Source organism: Falco biarmicus, chromosome Z (genome assembly GCF_023638135.1).
Source record: "Falco biarmicus isolate bFalBia1 chromosome Z, bFalBia1.pri, whole genome shotgun sequence".
NCBI lineage: Eukaryota > Metazoa > Chordata > Aves > Falconiformes > Falconidae > Falco > Falco biarmicus.
This window is the reverse complement of record NC_079311.1, coordinates 57202366-57225284: the sequence shown is the minus strand read 5'-3', so window position 1 is coordinate 57225284 and position 22919 is coordinate 57202366. Positions and strand designations below refer to the sequence as shown.

Here is a 22919-nt window from a genome sequence, read left to right as displayed (position 1 = left end):
TGGCAATGTGTGTAAATACCCAGTGGGGGGTGGGGAGAGTAACGAAGACAGAACCAGACTCTTCCAGTGGTGCCCAGTAACAGGACAAAACACAAGGAGCACAAACTGAAATTCAGGAAATTTTGTTTCTACTTATGAAAAAACTTTTCTAGTCTGACAGTGGTTAAATACTCACACAGGTTGCCCAGAAAGACTGTGGAGTCTCCACCCTTGGAGATATTCAAAACCCAAGTGGACGTGGCTCTTGGCAACACACTCTAGTTGGCCCTGCTTTGAACTGGGGTGTTGGACTGGATGATGTCTAGGTATCCTTTCCAGCCTCCACTATTCCATGATTATTTCCTTCTTTTCTACCAGAATTAATAGTCATAGCACAGTTTTAAAATTAATTTTTCATGTTTTCTTTCCAGTGTGTGAGCTTGAAGCTGAACTTTATAGGTAGATATACAAAAAGGTTCTGTGACAGTTGTCCCTGGAGCACTTAAGTCCAGTCCATTAGAAAGGAATGCAAGGGATCAAGAAACAAAAAAAGCAATAGATTTAAAGCATACACTAGTAAGCAGTAACCTGAAACCTACTGCAGGACTTAAGCAAGCAGTGTTATCCATTCTTTCCTGAATGTTCTACTCAAGAGCACAAAATATTTTCCTTACTGATTTTATTATATTGGAGGTGAGACATGCAGCAGCAAACACAGAAAGGATGCTGTCCCTCACATTAAGCAACATGCTGCCTCTATCAGACATTACATTGTGGAAGAGAAAATATTTTCCTTCCTATTGCAGAAGTACAGATAAAGGTTTTAGAATTTTAGTACTAAACATTATACTGGTGTGCTAATTCTACATAAAATTGCTGAATCTTTCTTTTTAATTTTTGTCTCATTGCATTGGTAATATTCTTGTCCTTCTGAAAGGCTCTTTTTTATCTTCCCTGCAAGTTGGCTGTCCATGGGAATGGAATCGTGAATGCCTTATGGATATTATTTTACACCCACTGCCCCACTGTAAGATTTCACTGATTCTATTGGAACTATCCCTTATGTTTATAGATACATGAAACTGGAATTCAGGTCAACACAAAATCTATACTCAGAATCAACCTCTCCGTTAGCCACTCCTTCAGTAATATATTTGATTTCAGACAATGACAGTGTAAAATTTTACTGAAAAATACCTCTTGCAGACAATCATCTTTGCTGGAAGTTCAACAGCTCCTTATGGTGGGCTTCATTGAGAATCCTGGAAGACATGATGGCTCAATAATTCACACAATGAACCTCTGAGGAAGGTGTTTATGATATTCCTTACTGTGCTCCACTCCACGTAGCTAGCCAATATACAGCCCCGCCTGGGGTGGATGAGGAGCCAACTGAGAGCTTATGGGTCAGGATTAAAGGGAGCACAGGGACAGCTGATATTATAGTAGAGGTCTGCTATAAGCCACCTGATCAGGAAGACCAAGCAGAAGAGGCCCTCTATAGACAGAGAGGAGCAGCCTCACGTACACAAGCCCTGGTCCTCATGGGGAACTTCAATCACCCCAGTATCTGTTGGAGGTTCACAGCAGGGCATAAGCACTCCAGAAGGTTCCTGGAATGCATTGATAACTTCCTTCTCCAAGTGATAGAGGAGCCAACAAGGAGGGTCTGGTGAGGAATGTGAAGCTCAAAGGCAGCCTTGGCTGCAGAGGGCATGAAATGGTGGAGTTCAAAATCCTTAGGGCACCTAGGAGGGCACACAGCAAGCTCACTACCCTGGCCTTCAGGAGAGCAGACTTTGGCCTCTTCAGGGATCTGCTTGGTAGAGTACCATGGGATAGAGCCCTGGAGGGAAAGGGGGCCCAAAAAAGTTGGTTAATATTCAAGAATCACAGTCTTCAAGCTCAGGAGCAAAGTAACACAACAAAGAAGAAGTCAGGCAAAAACACCAGGAGGCCTGCACAGATGAACAAGGAGCTCCCAGACAAACTCAAACACAGAAAGGAAGCCTACACAGGGTGAAGGACAGGTAGCCTGGGAACAATACAGAGAAATTGTCCAAGCAGCCAGGGATCAGGTTAGGAAAGCTAAAGCCCTGATAGAATTAAATCTGGCCAGGGATGTCAAGGGCAACAAGAAAAGATTCTATAGGTATGTCAGGGATAAAAGGAAGACTAGGGAAAATGTGGGTCCTCTCCAGAATGAGACAGGAGACCTGGTTACCTGGGACGCGGAGAAGGCTGAAGTATTCAAACTTTTTTCCTCAGTCTTCACTAGCAAGTGCTCCAACCACACCTCCGAAGTCACAGAAGGCAAAGGTGGGAACTGGGAGAATGAAGAACTGCCTGCTGTAGGAGAAGGCCAGGTTCAAGATCATCTAAGGAACCTGAAGGTGCACAAGTCCATGGCATCTCATGAGATACATCCATGTGTACTAGGGGCACTGGTGCATGAAGTAGCTAAGCCACTATCCATCACATTCGAGAAGTCATGGCAGTCCGGTGAAGTTACCACTGACTAGAAAAGGGGAAATGCAACCCCCATTTTTAAAAAGGGGAAAAAAGGAAGATCCAGGGAACTATAGGCCAGTCAGTCTCTCCTCTATGCCCAGCGAGATCATGGAGCAGATCCTCCTGGAAACTATGCTAAGGCACACTGGTGACAGCCAACTTGGCTTCACTAAGGGCAAATCATGCCTGACAAATCTGGTGGCCTTCTACATGGAGTTACAGCATTGGCGCATGAAGGAAAAGCATCTGTGGTCATCTGCCTGGATGAGTGCAAAGCATTTGATGCTGTCCCACATGATGTCCTTGTCTCTAAATTGGAGAGAGATGGATTTGATGGATGGACCAGTCACTCAGTGGATGAGGAACTGGCTTGATGGTCACACTCGAAGAGTTGCAGTCAATGGTTCAGTGTCCAAGTGGACACCAATAACAACTGACATTCCTCAGGGGTCAGTATTGGAATCAGCTCTGTTTAACATCTTTGTTGGCAATATAGACAGTGGGATTGAGTGCACCCTCAGCAAGCTCGCCACCAACACCAAGTTTTGTGTGCAGTTGACATGCTGGAGGGAAGGGATGTCTTTTAGAGGGACCTTGACAGGCTTGAGAGGTGGACCCATGCAAAGCTCATGAAGTTCAAATAGGCCAAGTACAAGGTCCTGAACATGGTCAGAGCAATCTCAAGCACAACAGCAGCCCTAAGGCGAAGGACTTTGGGGTGTTGGTTGACAATAATCTCAACATGACCTGGCAATGTGCATTTGCAGCTCAGAAAGCCAACTGTATCCTGAGCTGCATCAAAGGAAGCATGACCTGCTGGTCACAGGAAGCGATTCTCCCTCTCTGCTCTTGTGAGACTCCATCTGGAGTGCTGCATTCAGCTCTGTGGCCCCTTAATATAAGAAGGACATGGACCTGTTGGAGCAAGTCTAGAGGAGGACCACACAGATGATCATAGAGCTGGAGCACTTCTCCTATGAAGACAGGCTGAGAGAGCTGGGTTTGTTCAGTCTGGAGAAGAGAAGGCTCCAGGGAGACCTTATAGCAGCCTTCTGGTGCCTAAAGAGGGCCTACAAGAGAGCTGGAGAGGGACTTTTTACAAGGACATGTAGTGACAGGACATGGGGTAATGGCTTTAAACTGAAAAAGTGTAGATTTAGATTAGATACTATGAAGAAATCCTTCACTATGAGGGTGGTGAGACACTGGAAGAGGCTGCCCAGACAAGTTGTGGATGCCTCCTCCCTGGAAGTGTTCAAGGCCAGGCTGGCTGGAGCAGCCTGGTCTAGTGGAAGGTGTCCCAGCCCATGGCAGAGGGGGTTGGAACTAGATGAGCTTTAAGGTCCCTTCCAACCCAAACCATTCCATGAGTCCATGATTAAAAGTGACTTGCTTAAGATTAACTACTGACTGTGATTTCAAGTCTAAGCTGGGCTCTTCAATGAGTGACTTCAGCACTGGCACTCATGCATTAAACAGGTTACACAATTTTGGCCACCAAAGCATGAGAATCTCTACACAACATTAAGGTGTTTTCACAGAAAATCAAAATTCAGGTATTTTGGATTGTCATGTGTGTAAATCAATCACAGAAGAAAAGTGACCAATTTTGAAAACTTGTAATTTTTACATCTTCTTGAAAACAAAGACAGCCACAAAATGAAAGAAAAGAAAATTCAAGTGTCCTGGATAGAGACTGCAAACTTCATAATAAAAAATATTTGTAAGAATGGCTGGGAAAATACTTATATCCTTGCATCACTATCAATTGCTCAGTTTTATTTAATAATCAGACTTAGCTCCACAGAACTAAATAAGGTAGTAATCACCATGAGACAATCTGTGCTCCAGAAGGTCAAGTAAACATTTTCAAGAACGTAATTCAAACAGTCACATTGTTATTGGAGGGGACTTCAGTACATCCATACTTTCTGACATAACTACCTAACTTTAAGAAGACAAACATATTGAAATGTCACTGTTTCTTCAGGCCCTACAGGAATGCAGATATCTTGGGGTTTATATCCAAAATGAACCTCTACTAATTTTATATAGCATTTCAATAGAACAGTAGTTTTCACTTAAACTATGAGATTTTTGGATCACTAAACAGAATAAACAAAATACAGCAAACCCTGACCTAGCAATATTTCCTTAAACTAGACCACCTACCTACAAGTAAGGAATATTTCCCCAAAGACTCTGTCAAGCATTAAAGGAAGCTGCTAGCTCACAATTTAGTAACTTTCAGAAATTTCATGAATAGGGAAGCACCCCAATATCCTTGCTTTTCCAGGAACAACCAACCTTTTCATACAAGCCATGTTTTGCTTTAAATTACCGTATCCTGATTAGACACATTTAATGGGGCAGCAGATCATTCTTGTATTAGTAAAGCTATGCAACCACATCAACACTGAGACACAATTCACTCAGTGAATGCCCTTTCTACACAGAATATATAAGGCAATAATATGGAGTTTAATCCTCTCAGGCTGATATTTACAGAAAACTTAGGCCTGGATGAGACTTACTCAAAATTCAGCTGCTAACACAGGATGCACATTCAGCAAATCTTTTTAAGAGCAGACTGGACTCATCAGAAATAGCTTTAGGTATACTTTTAACCTGCCTTGAAACTGAGAATGGATTTCATGACTGCCTGCAGTCCCTTCCGGGCCATTCTGTATCACAATAGAGGATATATTTAAATGGCGTAAAATAAGAGGTGGGTTTTGTTTGTTTTTTTTTTTTTAAAATGCTAGTTTATTACTGAATTAGTACTTTATTTGTTTTAAAATGCCATGACTTTCATAAGTCTGCCAGATTAGGCTCTAAACCATAATTTACTAAGACTGGGAAAAAAACTACCAGGCAAGTGCTTGTACTCTCAGAAAGAATCAACCAATTTATTTCTTTTCCAGGATGAATTAAACTATTTTCAGCCAAGTAAAAGTTAGTAAAATTAGTCTAGGTAAGATCAAAATATCATCAAAACTAGTTAAAACAAGAAAGCACATAAAGATTGTGAAAATTAGAGGCTTTTATCAAAAGCCTTCCCAATTTTGAAATTTCTATGTAGTACAAAACAGAGAGATAACTAATGTAATGACCAAAGTGATACAAATAAATGTTCCATCTTACTTGTCCAGGGCTGTGCTGGTAGGCATGCTCCTGCCAAATCCTCGGACACCCATCTGACAAAAGTATGGAATGCAAGATAGATTGGCAGCAATTATAGCCAACGAATCCGACGCATTAACAAAGAAACCATTTTGCCCAAGGATCATGTAGCGGTCCTGGAGAACAAAAGTAATTCAAAAAAGCATCTTAAATTCCATGTTTTGGGGAGTGGCAATTTCTTTTATTAGATCCACTGTAGGCAGGGAAAAAAAGAACAGGCTTTGGGCTACTCGTATCTGTCTTTGGGCAGAATAATTTATTGGCATCATCCTGGGAGGTTTATAAACTCACTATTATACCATCACTCCCTCCAGCCTTGCAGATCAAAGCTACAGATCAGTCCCTAGCTTCAGCCTCCCACATGACACTTCAGTAGGTCTGTTCCTGCCAGGGAATGCTTGTGTGGGAGAATTTTTTTCTCAATGACATGCACCATATGGTAAGTAGGAGGGTGTTTTGTGTTTACTGACAACAGAAAACAGCTTCTGTTCTTTACAACCTTTTTATCTTTCTCCCACCCTTTCAGGACAGAAAGTTGTTTCTGTAATACTTCACTGTTTATAATGCTGATATGACATAAAAAAATGAAAACAAAGAATATAACTCAGTGCTTTATTCAGCTAAACCCCCCTTGATTTATTACATTAGCCAAAAAGTACTTAACTCAGTTACTACTTACTGTGACAAGTCCATATTATCTATATGTGCTGTCTCTTCCTAACCAGAGAATAAAAGTGTTATACTAGTACAAGATAAAACATGCCTAATATTTACAGAACTCTCTTTTTGTATTCAAATCCTGCTTGATTTGCAGTCATCTGCAGAGACAAATTACAATGTATGTATCTGATTTACAGGTTGCAAATGCTATCATCTGTACCTGAAAGTAATACTGCTTTCAGCTTCAAGGGCTTACTGAAAAGCAAATAAATTATACTTACATGTCCTGTATCTGACCCCAGACAAAACAACAATGATGAAACCTCCAGACAGATCCAAATACTTACTCCATCAGCATCAAAAGCAGCTCCAAATCCATATTCGCCACCTCTCATAGCCTCCAGCAAGGCAGTTGCGTATGTTAAATTGGGATCAGGAGGCTGTCCACCGAAATCCTCCAGAGGAATACAGTTTATGGCAGAATTTGCAGGAGCTCCCAATTCATCACACAGAATTCTTCTCACATAAGGTCCCATAACTGCAAAAACAGAAATCTGCCATGCAATCACAAAAGCATATGCTTGACATTCTTTTTCACAGCACCACAGAGACCTGATGCAAAACATACTTTCAGCAGTTCTATACGTCTGTCCTAGCAACAAAAAACGAACCATTATTTCACAGAGGAGTATGTGATCATCCCCTCAGTAAATAATCAATTGGCAATTCAGCATTAAAAACATAGTTCCCTGCTAGTGGAAGTGAAAAAGTAATGAATAGTGAAAGATGCAAGCTTTATTTACCCATTATTAAGTAAAGAAATTATCATATACATAGAGAGTATTTTCCTTACTAGAATAAAATAATATGCTATCCTGTGTGCCCTGGAATGCAAAACAACAGTTTAACACATAACAGCACGGAAAGTAAACAGTAGGGGAATACAAATGGGAATAAACTTACCTCATCATTCCAATTCATGTTGAAATTACAACAGGTTTGTCCACCAAAGAATTTCACCACATTTCAGTTACTACCATGTAGATAATAAATAAAAACTTTCTCAAAATCAACTCCAAAAATATTTTTTTTTTTTGTTAAAGGTATGGCCAACTAAGACGCCAGCTCATGCCATTGCATATCACAATCATTATATGCATTCGGCAGCTGAACAGACAGTATCAACTGACAGAGCACTCTGCACCCCTGAGGCAGGTGTAAACAGGTCACCCAGAGGTAAAACATTTATGAGTGATCACTCACACTCTTGTGCTCCCTCTTCCTCCTACCTTACTCCCAAATCTTAACTGGAGCAACTGTAACCAGAGGTAAAACTACGTGAGAAACCTGTGTTCGAGAAAACTTAGATGCTAATTCTGTAAAATATACAGTAGACAATGATTCAGGTTCTTACGAAGAGTAGGCTCCTGACAAATTACTCTTCTCTATGCCAATGTTAAACTATCCATGTCTACAGAGATAAAAGCACATTCCAAAGATTCAGAGCTAAAACAAACTTTGGAAGACAGTTTGTCCATGTACACATGTGGTCCTCTCTAATGTTCACTATATTGTGCCTGGTGACTCACTTTTGGCTAATGCATCTCATCCAGAAAGTCTTTTGATCTGATGCCACCAAGAGGACAACCCCCAGCTTTCTTTGGTAGATTGCTCCAGTGTTTATTTGCTGTTACCCACACATGTGAGCTACATTTCAGTTTGAATTTGTCTGGCCTCAGCTTCTCACTATTGATTTTTTTTTGGTATTTTTGGGAGTAGAAGACTGAGCAATATTTTTCTGCAGAAAAAAACCCTTTCTCTGCTGTATAAACAAATACTCCTGTATACACTTACTGTGTGTGTACTGTGTATTATATATGGCTATTTCTCCACCAAAATACAAAGTCATAAGGCAAATTCTTTATCACCTTGTAAGTAAAAAAACTCAGTCCTTTAAAATCTTTGTGATGTATCAGTTTTTCTAACCCTGAGACAGACTATGCACCTTTTTGACCATGTGTAAAATTTTTAACAATCAGTTATAGACTTGGAGATCAGAGCTCTGCAAACTATTTGAGTCACATTCTCTCCAGTACTGTACATGACTGGAAGCATTGTCTTCCTCATTGCTCCCTCTACACTGTTCAAAGACACCATCTGCCCTTTTGCCACAGCCTGGTAAAACTGAGTGTTCACACTGACTGTATGCCCACTATGATCTTTCGAACCGTGACTGTCACACCGTGCCAGATAAAATGCTTTACAAAACCTCTGTTTGTCTATCCAATTCCCTTTATCAGTCTGGTTTTGTAATCTCATTAAAGAATGAAACCTGCTTTATTTGATGGAATTTTTTTTCCATAAGATAATGTTGAACACCATTACTTACATTCCTATCCTTCAAACCATTACCTGTAGAAACATTTATTTATTTTTTCATCATGTATCCAAGATACACCTCATACTGATCTGTTTCCCCAAGTGACACAGCTTATAATTTTTTAATATCAAGACAAAATTGGTCCCCTTTCTGTCTTTGGGACACTTGCATCTTGCCCCCAGTACACTAAAAAAACCCAGTAAACATTAGTGATGCAGAGGTCAACTCTTTAAGGAATGCTGGGTGCAATTTATTCAGACTTAACTAATTTTATACCATTTAGAATTTACTTAGTGGAGGCTGCCTGGTAACTTCCTTGGTTACTGCTCACTGCAACACACTTCATCACTCTCTCATTGCAAGATTACCTCATCCTGCTTGCTTCCAAATGCAGAAAGAGAACATTTGTTGGACACATACGCCTTCACTTCTTTATCAAGGAAGATAAACCTCTTTGCCTAATAAGGGACCTAACTATTGTTAAGATTGCCTTGGTTACTAGTATAATGTTCAAATTTTTTCTTATTCCCCTTAACCCTACTAAAAAGTCTGACTTTTATATGCTATACTTTTATTGGGAAACTACTGCAGTGCACCATCTTTACTGGGAAGTTATTGCAGCATACCTACAATTCTGTCCTGATAGCAAGTTAAGTTCTTACCTCCATTCATGGCATCAATCCTTATTTTAATCTGGTTGGGTCCAGTCAGCAAATTTCTGATTGCATTGAAGTCAAAGATACTTCGAAGGAGATTGAGGTAGATATCCACAGAATCCACAATTTCCACTAGAAAAATGAGGTAGAAAAAAATCACTTAAGTTCACACATGGGAAAGTATCTTTCAGCACACTTCCACCAGCCATGCACCTCTCCTAAAATCAGAGCAGGCGACCTCTACATAATATGGACTCACACTGAAGCTCACAGAGGCAAAGTCGAAGACTTCTACCATCAAGCTTTAAGCCTTTCAGAGATCACCAGTTTTGCCTGGTCAAGGACTGCAGAGATGATGCAAGTTGACAGTTCCTATTTCACTGAAAACATTCATAAGAGTACACTGTACCAAAGTAAGGTCTTTATCATTCACTAAAACACTGAACAACTTTTCAAGCTATGCAGGTTTATTCTCAGAGGATGGAAGACATCCATGCCAAGTTGAAACCACATGTTCTATTCTTCTATTGAACAGCAGTATCTATCAGGAGAGACACACAGCCTATTCTTCTCAGTTTTGGCACCTGGAGTATGTGTCTCAAGTTTGTTGTCAATCTACTGCTATACTTTTGCATTTTATATCTCACTGATTTGGGAAAGTTAGGCTCAAATACCATCTGTTTTTTGCTAAGGTCTTGCTAATTTGTATTCTAAATTAATAAAAGAAGAAGAGCTACAATTTTTATAGTTCTTTTGGACATAAAACATTAAATTAAAATGAATGAATGGAAATAAGTCTGTCATAATGAAAACAGTTACCAAACAGCTGTCAAAAGCCATGCTTCTCAGTCATCTTGGAATGTATTACGTTTCCTGATTAAATTAAAAAGCAAATGTCTTTTTATCTGGTAATATGAGTATCCTGAAACATTTTAGTTATGTTTAAATTATTACTTAGAATATCAGCCAGTTTTCCTCAAAAACACTGACCTCACCCTACTGCTCCTCTTTACAATAGCATGAAAATGACCCAGACATTTTTTGAGCCTGAAAAAGAACACATTGCAGTAATACACCTGAATGGAGAAACAAAACAAAAAAGGGTTCTCAAGGCTGAAAAACAACCCGTAAAACCTATCTGAAAAGGAGTTAATTCTGTATGTTGAAAGCCTCAAGGATTCACTAAAATTACATGACTGCACATCTTCTATGCCTTGCTCCTAACAATGTTTAAGTAGGCTCTAAGCTTTACACCTACAAATAAATGCCTCAAATTCAGTGGAGCTGCTCACACATGTTAAGATAATGTGCATGTAGGCTTAAAGTCTAAAAATTATTTTAGTTCCTGCCAAACCCAACTGGTTTACGCTCAGTTGCTCCAACACCTCTAGCCTTGATTCACAGGAGTTAGTTCATACAACTAAATACATCAGATAGCATCTTAAAATACTTTAGTTATTTTCATTCTTTCTGCACTTTCATTCTGCATTCAGACCTATGTAAACTATACTTATACATGCACTTGTAAGCCAATTACATTGCTTCAGTAGGGATTCCTGGCAGCTTTACTGTCCCAGGACGATGTATTGTGGGAAGAGATGACTGTGAAATTATTTTTCCTTAGAAAAACAGTCAGTCAAATTGAAATTATTTTAAATTTATTTTTATACTACCTGTAAGGGGAAGAGGGGTGTCTCATTTTCATTTAGAAAAACACAACTTGGAGAGATGTAAAAGCTGAAAAAGCAAAATTTAAAACTGTGGCAATCATATGATTCCAGAGTGGTGCTGCAGCTGAATTTTCTTTGCTTTCTGTTTGCCTAAAAAGCTGAACATGGTCTTTGCAATCAAAAACACTCACAATTTCAGATTTTTTTAAATCAAAAATCTTACTTACCAAAATGTACTTTGTCTCAAAATACAATGATTTGGCGGAAAATATACTGGCTTTAATTATAGGACATCAGGAATGAGGAAAAAGTTCTTGAGGCCACACAGAGTTTTACAGTATTTGAAATATTGTCTGGACCCCTTCCTGGTTTTGATTTCTTCAGTACAAAATGAGTGTGTTAGCTCATTTTAAATCAAGCAGGCACAAAAGTATTCACGTGCTTAGAACTAAACATGTGCCTAAGCGCTCTCTTTACATTTGAAGTCACTGGATGTATAGTGCCTCACACATCCCACAACTTTTCAGTCAGTGTGAGGCAAAGAAATAAACCGAGATTTTCACAAACTCTTTTGTCAATTAGACTTCCATGAGCAAACCATTCCTAATCAAAAAAATGTTTGTGCTTGGTGTTTAACTACCGGCAAGCCTAAGCACATACATTTGGCAAAGGTATTCGGCTAAATGATGAGGACTAATACACTTTGAAGGCTGTAACTCAGCTTCCTCACACACACTGCCTAGTATTTTGAGAACTTGTACTGGGGCATTTTGTGGCAATTTCAATATTTAGAATCAATGGATGCAACATGCATAAAAGCACACATTGATACCTCGGAAAGGTTTGAATTTGTTCTCCAGATCAAATTCTTGTCTTCCTAGGCGTGATAAATCAACTCTGAGATCAGGACAGATTGCATATTCCTCCAAGGTTTTGCTAATTTGATAGATTTTATCTGAAACTATATCTGGAGCAGGTCCTAGAAGAAAAAAAGAATGTTGTGGGTCATTTTTTGAAAATTAAGGTTCCCTACTTTAAAAGCAAGTGTTATAATAAACATTTTTCTGAATATATTTGAGTTAAGGAATAAACCCAAACAATGAACTACAGTAAGTAAGATCTGTTCTTTTATTGTAACACAGGTTTCAAACATTTTTTTTTAAATGTAACATGGAAATACAGTGTGTTACTCGCAATGTTTTGATCCACATAGAGTATTTCAATCAATCATTATCCAGGGCAAGGGGAATGTGAGAACCAAAAACCCACAGCCATCTTTCTCTGGATTTATTGCTCAGAGACTGCCATTGTTTACAGGGAATCTCAACATTTAAAGGAAAGTCTGGCCTCTAGCAGCAGCTTCTGGTGTTTCACAGCACCTTCTGCAAATGCACACTTATGAAGGTGAGACGGCTTTGTGTTTCAAATTATTTCAGTAAAAATAATTTTTAAAAGTCTTACCATTTTGATGGTGGTCTCTTTCAGTTTTCCTCGAATGGCTTAATGATATATAGCTTTGTTAGAATGCAAAATACTTTAATTGCTTAACAAGCAATTATGACCTGAAACAGTTATGCCATTCAGAAACAGAAATCACACCTTACTTGTGCATTACTTGTATTGCCAAATACTGAAGATTGGCTCTATTTTTAAAAAAATTAATGTCAATCAAATAAAAGTTGCAAGCTTAATGCAGAAATTACCAGATGAGCTATGACATATGCAGTGCAAGAGCTGAGTCTGAGTTATAACAAAAGTCCTTTCTCACTTATTTGACTCTTCATTGCTTATATTAAAGCCACCCTTCCACTCTGAAAAATTACTCCCTTTCTTCTCTTTCACATGCTCTCTCTCCTAGTCCAAAGTCTCTGGCTTTTCAGTGCTAACTTCCCACTCCTCTAGCAGTGCTGCTATATTCATTGCAGCTCTGCCACGTAAATTAGTGTGTTCTATCTCACACACAGTGGACCAGGTGGTCCAAGGCAATACAATAAGTAACAGTCACTTAACTCTTCATTTGGCTTAGAAAATTACTTCTTACTCATCCAATCCAAACCCATCCAAGAGGTAAGGACAGGTTTCATTAGCTCCAGATGATCCTCGGTAGACGGATGTATTGACTACTGATATTTCCAGCTAAGGAGATCCCGCCATGTTGTCCTGGGTTCTCTCCTACAGCTACAGAAACAAACCGCTTCTGCCTGACCTGGATCTGCAAAACAGGCTGAGCAAGAACGCCCAGCAACAACAGCCTTCCGTAGGCGCTTGTCATGGTGTCTAACCATTCTCCTATTTCAAAAACCTTGCCTAACCCTTAACCCGCATTTTCTCAGCTGCAACTTACACCAACTACTTTTCATTATGTCCCTGCTGATTATCATAAATAATTGATCGTTGTGAACTGTGCTTCAGGAGTGTTTCATATTTAAAGCCTAATAGTCTGAATTTTCTTTAAAAAAGCAAAGCTCAGCAAAAAAATGCCCGAACATTACCCATTTATCAAATAGATTTTAGGTGTATGTGGTGTTCTAAAGTTTATGGAATGCTAATGCATCTAATGGTTTGTCTCTGGCATGTTTGTGCTGTGACCCTGGCTTGCTCACTGTCTTGACCTTACACAGTCCTTTCAACCTCTCTGGGATTCAAGCCTATTCTGTTTATAAAATCACAACGGTTTAACCGTGTATGTTTTTCAATTGGACAAGGGTCAAGGGAGAAGCATCCCCTTCTCAAGTTCTCCCACCTTCAAAACAGGGCAGGAAACATTATTTAAAAGCATTTTCAGTTTTTACAGATGGAAAGCACTCCACATGTGTGAGGTATCCAAGGTGTCAGCGATCGCCACCATCAAGTTTTATTGGTGTACACAGATCTGTAGCATAAAACACACATAATGTATAACATACCTACATGTTTAGCTTGTCCATTTTGGAAAACACGACATTAGCTATATACGCAAATTCCATTATGCAACAGTGGAACTGCAATAGTTAAAATGATACAACTCTCTCCCTGGAAAAGAGCAGTTATTTTCTGGGTAAACATGAGAAGTGCTTTCTTCCATACAAGACAATGAGTTGTACTGCCTACAGCACTGCTAAAGTTACACGGTTTAAAGTAAATGCCAAGACAAGCAGCACAGAAGTATGAGCAAAACAGAGCTTCCTCATAGGAATCTTTATAAATAAAAAGGATCAGAATTGTTACAATGATCTGGCAGACTACATAAAATGCTCTAAAAATTGGATGGCAAAATCTCTTTTTTATAGAAATTTTACTGCTACCATAAGGACTTCAGTGAACATTTAATGCTTATTGTACAGACCCATGTAAACAAATACACTCCTATTACAGGGGAGGGGGGGTGGAGAAAGATGCCTACACTCTTCATAGTTTTAAGAGAATAAATAAAACCCACATAATTAAAGTCAGCTAGTTATCCTTGTCATCATACTTTCATCATACCAAGATGCAATGTTGTAATGTGCTATTAGAAAAAAACCTACCTCCATTGGCAACCTCAAACTTGACTCCAAACTCTCCTCCAGGTCCCCCAGGACTGTGGCTAGCTGTTAGAATAATTCCACCAGCTGCTTTGATCTTTCGGATGATACATGAAACAGCAGGTGTGGATAAGATACCATTCTGTCCAATAACCAATCTGCCAATCTAGGTGGAAAAGGAAGTCAAAGCACTCTGAATGGTACTAAACTTTTGAAAAAGTATTAATATATAAACACACATATACGTACAGGTGTATATACATATAGAACAGAAATTGTAAACTCCTAGTACGGAACCTATTCTTTTGTAGAGAAATACACGTACATGAGCTGGCTGCAGAGAAATATACATACTGAGTTGTTTACAAGCTAACCCGGAGTGCTGACAAAAGATACCATATACTGGGACACCTAACCCCAGCAGCCTATGCACTGACAGTAAAGCAAGAGCACAGCTATGGTAGTGACTCGCAAAGCTCCCAAGCATAGCACTGGGCTATGATCCTGCTATCAGACCTTCCCAGGTATCCCCACAAACCAGTAAATCCCCTCAAATATCAAGATAGTTTAGGGCTGGCTGTGTGGATGCAATCTGCAGGGTTGGGGCTTTAACTAGCGTAAAAGAGAACAGCAAGCAAATTGCCTTTCATGGAGCAGCCTTCCAGAGCAATCACAAATATCACTACACCCACAGTAGGACCTGCAGCCTCCATGAGTCACACCTCTGTTACCGAGACCCCCCCTTGGATGTCCTGCCCTATCGAAAGTATTGCTCCTCCTTCAGCCATCAGTGACTCCTTGGCTATTCCAGATGAAGAGCTTGTGTGTTTCCCAGGGCACAGCTGAGCAGGGGAAGTTCCCACCATTCTTAAAGTAAAAAAAGCTTTCAGGTGGTGTTATTAAACACTGACTCAATGTGTTTGGTATTATGTGCAGTTCCACTGCATGGTTCCAATTTCAAAACCATGCCTTCATCCCCTACACAGATACTTCAGTTTCAGCTCAATATAAATAATCTAGGAGCCAACCAGAAATGTATTTACAAAGAAATACAAAAGAGTTCCAGTTCCTGGGAAACAGGCAGATACGAAAAAAGGAGGGGAGAAGGGGAGGCTAGTGTCACAGGCAAGAACAGGCAGCTGCATATAGAGCTTAAAAGAATACTGCAAAAGTTTGAGGGGTTTTAATATCCTTACTTAAAAACCAAACAAACAAACAAAAAAAACCCCAACCACTACTGACTTGTAGTTTGAGAAGGAGGGGAGGTGGGGAGGCAGAGGCAGAATTCTGAATCCTTCCCACTTCCTTCCCACTCCTCATCTAAAAGCAGACTGGGAACTCAGCCTCAGATTTTCTTCTCTGGTTTGAGGGAGATTTGGCAGCTCTGCTGTCTGCGTGGCAAAGCAACAGCACAGGAGGTGTCACTACTTGCCTCCTTTCTATAAAGAGCTTTCTTTCACATACAGATGACCTTCTTCTGGGTCCAGCGCTTGTGTGAGGCCCTTAATGGTTACTCAGAAGTGGAGTTCCAAAAAAATTCAGAAAATCAAAGGATTAAGAGATTATTTATTTGGCCTGGTTTTGTGAACTAATTTAATTTAAAAAAATATAAGATTTCTTCATTGAAATTATCAACTTATAAAGTAAGCACAAGTTACTTTTTTGCTAACCTTCACAAAGCACAAACTATGGTTAGCCACTTCTCTTTCACTAAGAATTACAAGATCTGCTGTCAAATGTAAGAAAATGTGCAGAACAACGCATTCTATTAACTGTTCTATCTCTACCTCAAGACCTGATGATAGGATGTCTGCCTGGTTCTCTTTTCAGTTTTCGCAGATAATTTTGAAGCCTATGGATTGTTGCTAGAAAACAGGAAAACTATCAAAATTACAAGTACAGTTCACAGAAAAATCTTCAAAGTTATTTGACTTGCTCTTGCTACTATAGGGAAACTCTTTTGTTTCACTGCCTCTTTTTTTCTCCCAGGTTGTAACAGTTCTGAAGGAAATTAAGAAAGAATAATTTAAAAAACAAACAAAAAAATGGTTTCTAGTTTTTCTACTATATTGAAAATATATTCCATGGAAAACAAGTATCCCTTCCAGGAGAAAAAATGCACATTAGCAGAATCCACATTTTCTGTTTCAAGAGATTATTTTAAAGCAGCACTTCCCCTGACATGGTCAGTTGGTGAGGGCAGAGTGTGTATACAGTTAACACATATACCACACAGCTGAGCCTCATTTCTGCTCACTTCAGTGGCATTGAAGTTTTCTTTCCTATTTACGCCACATCTTGCCACTGTTATATTTTGCTCTCATTTAATCACTATTGTCAATTGTACCGAAGCATTAGAAAAACACAGAACATTGGGAAATAGAATTTAACAAACTCTCTTCCAGTCTATACAGCAGTCTACCCACATAAATGTATTATGGGAAAAAAAGCATGATGAAAATAAATACTGAAAATGTTTGGGTTTAATATTGTCTCTCCCTTTTTTAAACTATGAAGCCTGTAGGAGGCTAAAGCAATGACTCAGTCTCAATACAGCTGTTAGAAATGGGTGCCAGCTCTTCAAACAGTAGTGTGTACGGGTAAGCAAAAGGAAGACATCAGGAATTACATTTTGCAAAATGCTTGAAAACAACAGCACTGAATCTGTCTTGAGGTACTCAAGTATAAATGCATTTACACTTGCATACAGGCTTACCATGAGCACATGTTCTCTGTACTTCTGAATCTGAACTAGTGAGGTTTAGATTTTTGCCTTCATGCACACCAAAACTGTTTTTTTATAGTAAGTAGAATACTTTGATTATTCAGGATGCACAAATTACCTGGTACTATCTCATCACCATATTTTCATTCTTTTCCTGTTCAACAGATGTTGTACAAACCAATTTTCCCATTTTCTGGATGCCAAATATTAATATGAACAGGAGTAATCTGCTTTGCCTTTAGCATTTGTCACAAGGCTATTATTTCTATACTGTTCAGAAATACTATTTATTTCTGAACAGTATAGAAACATTAATTTCTATACTACAGAAATACTGCAAAATTTAGTATTCTAAATTAAGGATGTTGAAAGTGAAATCATACGAATGCTACATCTACATTTGATTTGCAGTGACTACTGCAAAGAGCTTCACCTTATGTGAAGGTCTTCAGTGCTTTTACAAAACTCCCTGAGGACAGTGCAGACCTTAGAAGTATACACATATGCTACCCCTGTGTAGCCTCTACACATCCTTTGCTTCCTTCATTTCAGCGGCAAGAAGGCACAGCCTCATCCTCTCTTGGCTCAGAAGCTGTTCATTTTGTCTCTGAACCAAATACTAAACTGACACCTAATTAATTTTAAGTAGTTAACACTTCAGATTTACAGGCTTCTCGTGATCTGGGCTAAAACAGTAACTAAATAACATTCATGTATTGACTCAGAATTAAAGTTCCAGTAATATCCTTCTGAAAATCTTGGACAGTTTCATAGCATGGAAAGATTATCTTTGGAATTCAAAAACTTGCATGGCTACGAGATCACAGACATGTAATGTCTCTTCCAATGCAGTGCCCCCACACCACCTTCTATTTCGTCACTCTGCTTTCAGTAGCAACAGCAGAGACAGACCATTATCCTCTGCAAAGTGTTACAGCTGAAAGAACAGCCACCCTAACAAGTACTTTACAAGAACATTTTTATGCAGTATTACCACTTGCAGCTGTGCTTTTTCAGATGATTCAGTTGATTATCATGGAGTCACTTAATGCTTTTTTTTATTATTTTTCCCAGTAATCTCTCACATGCCTCAGTCAATTAAACGTGAAAGAACACAAAGCAAACAGATTACATAGCCTGTACAGCATGGAGCTGTGCCTTCCTATCTTTTACCATAGTACGCTAAAGATGACTGAGTGCCACACTCAATGTGGAAGCAAATGTATCAAGCACACAGGTCCAGGGAGGGAGGGCAAGATTTGCATGGAAGACCATAGCAAATAAAAACAACATGGTATTATAAAGAAGAAAACTGGCAAACTATCTGCCATCTCAGACTTCTACAACATTACTAGCAATACTCTGTGATCTTTCTAGCATGTTCCTATCAATTTTCGTATTTAAAGCATGATCATCAGCTTCTGATCTGCATTGAGACTCACCAATAGCAGCTTCCCATTTAAACCTATCCTAAACTTTGCATCAAAAAAAGAGACACTACATCCAGTCACCGGGTCTAATGGAATAACTGCATTTAATTTGTAGTGGAACTGTATTACAAATGATGGAGCCTTCTACCTCACTTCTTGCAGACATCAAGGTACAAGGACACTACTACTGACAGGACACAGGTGAAAAGGGAAATAGAGCCTCAGATGCTGTCCTACCACCCCACTTTGCAAAACTGCTTGTCGCAACCTGGAACGGTACAGGACCTCTGTCTGGCTTTCCCCGCCCTCCCCCACCCTCCCACAATATGCAGTCCCTTACCCAAACGTGTTTGCTAGGTGACCCATTGAAGAGTGACCCTGGTTTGTCACCTCCAGCTCTGAGCAGCAGGATTTGGTGGGGCACGTGCTGATGACGTTTGCACAACATGGGCCAGCCCACAGCGGCTGCCACCAGTGGAAGCCTACGCAGGCTACAGCTGCGGAGCATGTACCTGCAGCCGCGGGCTGGAGGGCAGGAGCCAGAGGGAACCAAGATGAGAAGAAGTCAGGCCAAGCACTGGCAGCTGACCGGGCAGGGGACCTCATCTCAATCCTTGTACTGGGGCCTATGCCAACTGTGCTAGGCTGTTAACACAAGGGGAATGTGGGGTGAGTCACCAAATTAGAACAAGGGGAACCTAGCAACTCTAAAGGGCAATACATTTACAGTTGATAATAGAAAATCCCTTTTATTTTTGTACTCAGCAGGCACAATTAACCATAACACTTGGTATATGTCTTCCAGGAAGGAGATTCAAGTTCAGTTTATCAGCACTATGTGTCTATCCCTCTCCTGGCACTCTGGGGTGGCTGAAGGTGTGGAATGCAACTTAAAGGCTTCTACACATTTTAACCAAGCCTGCCGACACCAACTCATTTCTTTCCCTGTGATACTGGCTACATGCCTTCTAATGACATTAACCTCACTCAAAGGGAGACATCTTTGACCTCAGGAGTACTCCCTTCCTTTCCCCCTAGGTACGTAGCACAGCACTTAATGCCTTCAGGGAGGTTTAGATATTTTCCCAGCAGATGTATTTTAACAACTGAAGAATAAAATGTACAAACAGTATTCACTAAGTAAATATGAGGCTTATGCATTTGCAGTGGGCTTGGGAAAAATGGGGCTGAGGGTGAGCAGGGTAAGGATGGTAGAGAGGGGATGGAGCATTAGCACATGGAAAATGGGAAGCCTTTTGAGTATCAGTAGCACCCCACCAGCTGGCCTGCTGAATTTGTGAGGACTGTGTCATTAGTAAGAGTATAATGTTTGAATTCAGATATTTGTGGGAATCGTGAGCAGAAAAGCTTGGGGTCTGGCTTCAGAAAACGCCAGGGAGAAACCCGCACTGACTTAAGAAAGGAGAAGCACTATCACAGCAAGGTGCTAGAAACATGTCGAATGGGAATTGCCTGAGGTCAAAAAGCCCTGATCTTCAGGGGGAACAGAGAAAAATCAGGAACCTGACAGAAGCAGCAGGAAGGAGGCAAGCTGACAGAAAAAATTAGTCAGGAAGGAGTCCTGGACACAGCATAACCTGGCTGAGGAAGACCCCGGTCTTCTAAACTCTAAGCGTCTTGTCTTCCTCAGCACCTCAGTCCCTGTGGTGTGCAAGGGCAGGCAAAGGCCTCAGCAGGGCAGCTCTTGCTGTCCAGCTCTCTAGCTGCTGCTGCAGTTTATCCTGCATGGTCGACAGCTATAATTCCAGCAGCGGCACTTTCTCCTCAGTGCTACATGGGGGAAGAGGGAAGGGAGCAGCACTCCCCCGGGTGCTGTTCCATCGTCCCTCCAACACTCCACACTCTAGCTCTGTGCTCGCTCCCTGCATGCCTGCTCCTCGAGGACAAAGCACCACCGCGCTACCCTTGCCAGTGTCCCCACCTTCGACAGTGTCCCCCCGACAGCCCTCCTCACACCCTGGGCTCAGACAGTACACAGCACAGCCCCTATCTCTGAAATCTCAGGTCAGCACTGGGCGTCTGCTGGGTATTGCCAGCGTGGTGAGAACATGCTTTAGAAATAAATTTAAGATACTCGTAACTTATACCAAGCTGACTAATCCATATAGCTTGTATGTGACAATAAACCAGCAGGGAAAATTCAGACACATAGGGAGATTTGTTTCAAAGTTGAAAGATATCCTGGTTATAAAACAGGACAGCATTTAAAGAATGGGGCTTGTGGAAAAAAAACTAAGAAAAAGTAAATTCACTACAAAATAAGCCCTATAAAAGTGTATCACTTCTTTTTCCAGATCTGGAGAATCGATTTAGCCTTCATAACAAGAGACAGCAGCAGCAACTCTGCTTTGAAGTAGAAACTTCAAGCCTACACTGGCTGGTATTTCCAGCTTTCTGTGCATACACACCAACACAGAAATGGACACTTATCTATCAGAAGACATCAGTTTTCTTCCCGAATTCTTTCCTATCTTCAAAGCAGCGCAAGAAAAGCTGTAACACAGCCGATCACAGAGGTATTTGCCACCGTTGCCTTCTTGCATTTTGTACTTTGTTTGCAAGTGAGCAATAGAGAAGAAGGGTTATTTTCTTAAGATGCAGCCAAAACGCTTAATTCCTCTTGCTCCAGTAATACCATTTTCCTTGAATATTTTAAAAAGATCCTGAGCAGGAGACACATGTCTGATAGCTTCGTTTCCCACCTACTTATTTTAAATCCTGCTACGTCTTCTCCTGCAGAGTCAACGGCGTTGTTCAGCTCCCATTCCTGCCTCAGTCTAAAATAAGGTGTGAAACGCACGGCACCGCCAGCAGCCTCCTGTGCTTATCACGATCACCTCCGCTACCGGCAGACAAAACCCAGCCCCGCCTAAGCCCAGCGGCACAGCCTAAGAGGCGTGCGAGCCGGCACCGGGCTGGCCCGCCACCGGGGCCGCAGACCCTGGACACCGGGGCCGCAGACCCTCGCCATCGGGAGCGCAGACCCCCGGCACACGGCCCCACGGAGCCCGCCTCCCTGTCACTGCACGGGCCGCGCCGCCGGGTCGCGCCACGGAACCGCCCCGTCCCGTCCCGTCCCTGCGGGCCCGCTCCGCGCCTCCTCCCGCGGGCAGCGGCCGGTGCGGGCGGCAGCCGGTGCGGGCGGCAGCCGGTGCGGGCGGCAGCCGGTGCGGGCGGCAGCCGGTGCGGGCGGCAGCCGGTGCGGGCGGCAGCCGGTGCGGGCGGCAGCCGGTGCGGGCGGCAGCCGGTGCGGGCGGCAGCCGGTGCGGGCAAGTCGCGCACCCCGCGGCGAGGGGGGCAAAGCGGGAAGGACGCCCGCCTGAGGCGAGGCGGCCGAGGGCGGTGAGCGGGGAGGCCACCCCGAGGGGACGGCGGGGGGAGAGAGGGGCCCCGCTTACCCCGTTGGCAGCGGCCATCTGGACGACGATCTCGATGGCCGTCTTGCTGAAGTACCTGCCGTCGCTGCCCACCACCATGGTGCAGCCCTGGCGGTCGCGGAGGTCGACGGAGGAGAGGAGGCTCTGCACGAAGTTGGGCAGGTAGTTGCGCTGGCTCTCGAAAAGCGCCGTGGGCCGCCGCAGCCCCCCGCCGCCCGTCGGCCGCTGGTCTTCGTAGGGCGCCGTCTGCACCGTCAGCACCGGGATGGGGGTCCTCTCCATGGCGGCGCCCCGCTGCCGCCCGCCCGGCTGTGGCTCCGCTGGGGAGCAGCAGCCCCTCTAGCAGGCTGGCCTCGCCGGCGGCGGGGAGCGGGAGGCGTTTCCCTGCGGCGGGCCGCCGCGGGGTCGGGCTCCCTCAGGCCGGCCCCCGGGGCCGGAGGCGGGCTCGCTCAGCCGTCGGCGGCCCGCCGCCGGGAGCCCGGCGCCGCGGGGGAGCCGGGGCGGGCGCGGGGTGCGTGCCGCCCCTTCCCCCGCCCGGCGGGGCCCCCGCCGGCGCCTCGCCGCCCGCAAGGACGCCCGGGGCTTGCCAGGCTGCTGCCATCAGCATGCGGCCGCCCCGGCCAAAAATAACCCTGGAAGGCGAAGCCGAGAGCCGCGGTCTCCTGCCAGGGATGTAACTGGAGGCAGGGGCGAGAGGGCGAGCCAGCGCCACACACTTGCTCGGGAGGATCACGCTCTGTCAGCGCCGGAGCCGTCCCCTTCGAGCCCCGCCGGCCGCCCCCCTGCCGGCCGTGGGGACCGAGCCGCCGCGCCTCGGCGGAGCG

General features: G+C 42.6%; 1 protein-coding gene across 1 annotated transcript in view; it reads right to left on the bottom strand.

Moving 5' to 3' along the window:
• The window catches only part of PGM5 (phosphoglucomutase 5), a 78319-nt gene extending 55764 nt beyond the window's left edge, over positions 1-22555 (bottom strand). Inside the window, exons 1-6 of the mRNA XM_056325501.1 lie at positions 22117-22555; positions 14546-14708; positions 11872-12018; positions 9376-9501; positions 6681-6871; positions 5635-5789 (exon numbers count right to left, since the gene is read on the bottom strand). Coding sequence (XP_056181476.1) covers positions 5635-5789; positions 6681-6871; positions 9376-9501; positions 11872-12018; positions 14546-14708; positions 22117-22377 — 1043 coding nt within the window. The 5' untranslated portion in view covers positions 22378-22555. The remainder of the gene's footprint in view (positions 1-5634; positions 5790-6680; positions 6872-9375; positions 9502-11871; positions 12019-14545; positions 14709-22116) is intronic.
• Positions 22556-22919: the final 364 nt, after the last annotated feature.